At 46.0% G+C, this 2,103-nt stretch overlaps 1 protein-coding gene across 1 annotated transcript; it reads left to right on the top strand.

The window, feature by feature from the left end:
* The first annotated feature begins 791 nt into the window (after window positions 1–791).
* LOC131199390 (taste receptor type 2 member 40-like) lies at window positions 792–1,679 on the top strand. The gene has a single exon (XM_058185129.1). The coding sequence runs from the start codon at window positions 792–794 to the stop codon at window positions 1,677–1,679; it is 888 nt and encodes a 295-aa protein (XP_058041112.1).
* The last annotated feature ends 424 nt before the right edge of the window (window positions 1,680–2,103 follow it).

The following is a 2,103-nucleotide window of genomic DNA, read 5'->3' as shown; positions in this document are numbered from 1 at the left end:
TTTTAAGCCTTATGTGAGGGGCCAATCATCTCTTGGCCCCACTCCCGAGTCGTCCTCTGTGTTTCAGTTGCTCTTGCCTTCTGACAGCTCTTCTCATGCGTGCATTAGGAACAGGCTCCTCCTGTTCCTCTACCTCACTACTGTCAGCCTCTGGAGGCTCTGGAGTCCGCACCTCACTCTCCGATGGCCCTGGCCTCACCTCGGCCTCATCACTGTCCGACTCCGTTGCCAGCTCTGCAGGCTGCTGGCGGACCACAACAGTTGGGTGGCTGGGCCCACCCGCAATTTCCACTACTGGTTTGGGTGAACTGGTCCGAATTGGCTGAAGACCACTTTTGATGCCTACCCAGATCTCCTTCACACTGTCCAAGTTGACATGTTCATCACGAATCCAATCTCCAGAAATGGGCTGTTATTCACCACCCACCTGAAATATTAGAAGAGAAGAAAAGCAGGTCAAAAGATTGCTTAAAATGCCCACCATTAAATGCTTCCTTTCCCTTGGTGATTGCGCTAAGGGCGAGATGTTTGGAAACTGCTCCTCATGACGCGCTAAAATGGCCGACCCTCAGTAGACACAGCTGTGGGGCATGCAAATGCGGCAAACATCCTCAGCTATGTAATATTTACGTTACCAACAACAACCCAAAATGAAACCTCGACAAAATTTGCCAACTCTTCTGAACAAAAAGACCGAAGCGATGGACCTTGTGCTACGGAAATGCTGTCTTGTTCACTGAAGCTCTGGTGGCCTCTCACCGGCTTCTCTTTCCCACACCTGTGGAGGAGCCATGTCGGTGTCAGGAGTTCACAACTGGCTCTGCCTCCTTATCATCCTAGCTGTGACTTTCGTGGGGATGACTGGAAACGGGTTCATCTTTATTTCAGACTGCCGCGATGTTATCCGAAGCAAAACACCGACGGGTTCCGACCTCCTGTTGATGTCCCTCAGTCTAACCCGCTTTATTTTCCTTGGAATCACGCTCGGCTTCCATTGTGTTAGCTTCCTGGATGTTAATCAACCTAAATACGCGGGAAGCGTCACTGTTTTCTTCTGGACTTTTTTCAACGCCACCACCCTGTGGATTAACACCTGCCTTGGAGTCTTTTACTGTGTGAAAATTGTCAACTTCACCCAGCCCTTCTTCATGAAGATGAAGCTGAGGATTTCCAATGTGGTTCCCCATTTGCTCGTCGTGGTGGTCCTGGTTTCCTTGATCTCGGCTCTGCCTTTCCTCTGGATCGAGGATCACAGCCAATCTTACAACAACACAGAGCGTAGACATGAGATGGTGGCCCAGATGTTCCTCTTCGGTATGCTCTACACTCTAGGAACTTTCCCAGCATTTCTCATATTTTTAATTTCCTCTGGCTTTTTAATTTACTCCCTTGTGCACCACGCAAAGAGGATGCAGAACAATCCACTTGGTTTTAGAGATCAAAGGATGGACGTTCACCTGAAGACCACTAAAATCTTGACCTCTTTCCTCATCCTCTATGCCGCGACCTTTGTAGCGGAAATCTCAATGACCTGTTCCCCCAGTCCCTGGGCATCAGTTATGTCCATCACGGTGGTCAGTTCATATAATTCAGGACATACAGTTGCTTTGATTGTCATGAATTCCAAACTAAGGGAACGATTGAGCAAGATGGTCCGATGTCTGAGAAAACTGACATGAAGGACTGAGCTCAGACTGAAATCACGCTTAACTCTTGCTCAAACGTGCACAGAGTTGAAGAAGCTTCTCGGAGGAGAAGCTAAACATCTTCAAAGAATAGAATAGAATAGAATAGAATAGAATAGAATAGAATAGAATAGAATAGAATAGAATAGAATAGAATAGAATAGAATAGAATAGAATTCTTTATTGGCCAAGTGTGTTTGGTCACACAAGGAGTTTGTCTTTGGTGCATATGCTCTCAACGTGCATAAAAGAAAAGATACGTTCATCAAGAATCATAAGGTACAACAGTTAATGATAGTCATAGGGTACAAATAAGCAATCAGGAAACAATATCAATATAAATCGTAAGCCACCCAGAGCCTTGGAGGACAGAAATACAATTGAAAACGATGTTGATAGATTAGAGCGATGGACTAAA

Source organism: Ahaetulla prasina, chromosome 5, assembly GCF_028640845.1.
Source record: "Ahaetulla prasina isolate Xishuangbanna chromosome 5, ASM2864084v1, whole genome shotgun sequence".
Taxonomy (NCBI): Eukaryota; Metazoa; Chordata; class Lepidosauria; order Squamata; family Colubridae; genus Ahaetulla; species Ahaetulla prasina.
The sequence above is the reverse complement of the archived record's forward strand: the minus strand, read 5'-3'. Positions and strand labels throughout refer to the sequence as shown.

Coding starts and splice junctions, on each gene's coding strand:
- LOC131199390 (XM_058185129.1), top strand. CDS start 792: ATGTCGGTGTCAGGAGTTCACAACTGGCTCTGCCTCCTTATCATCCTA.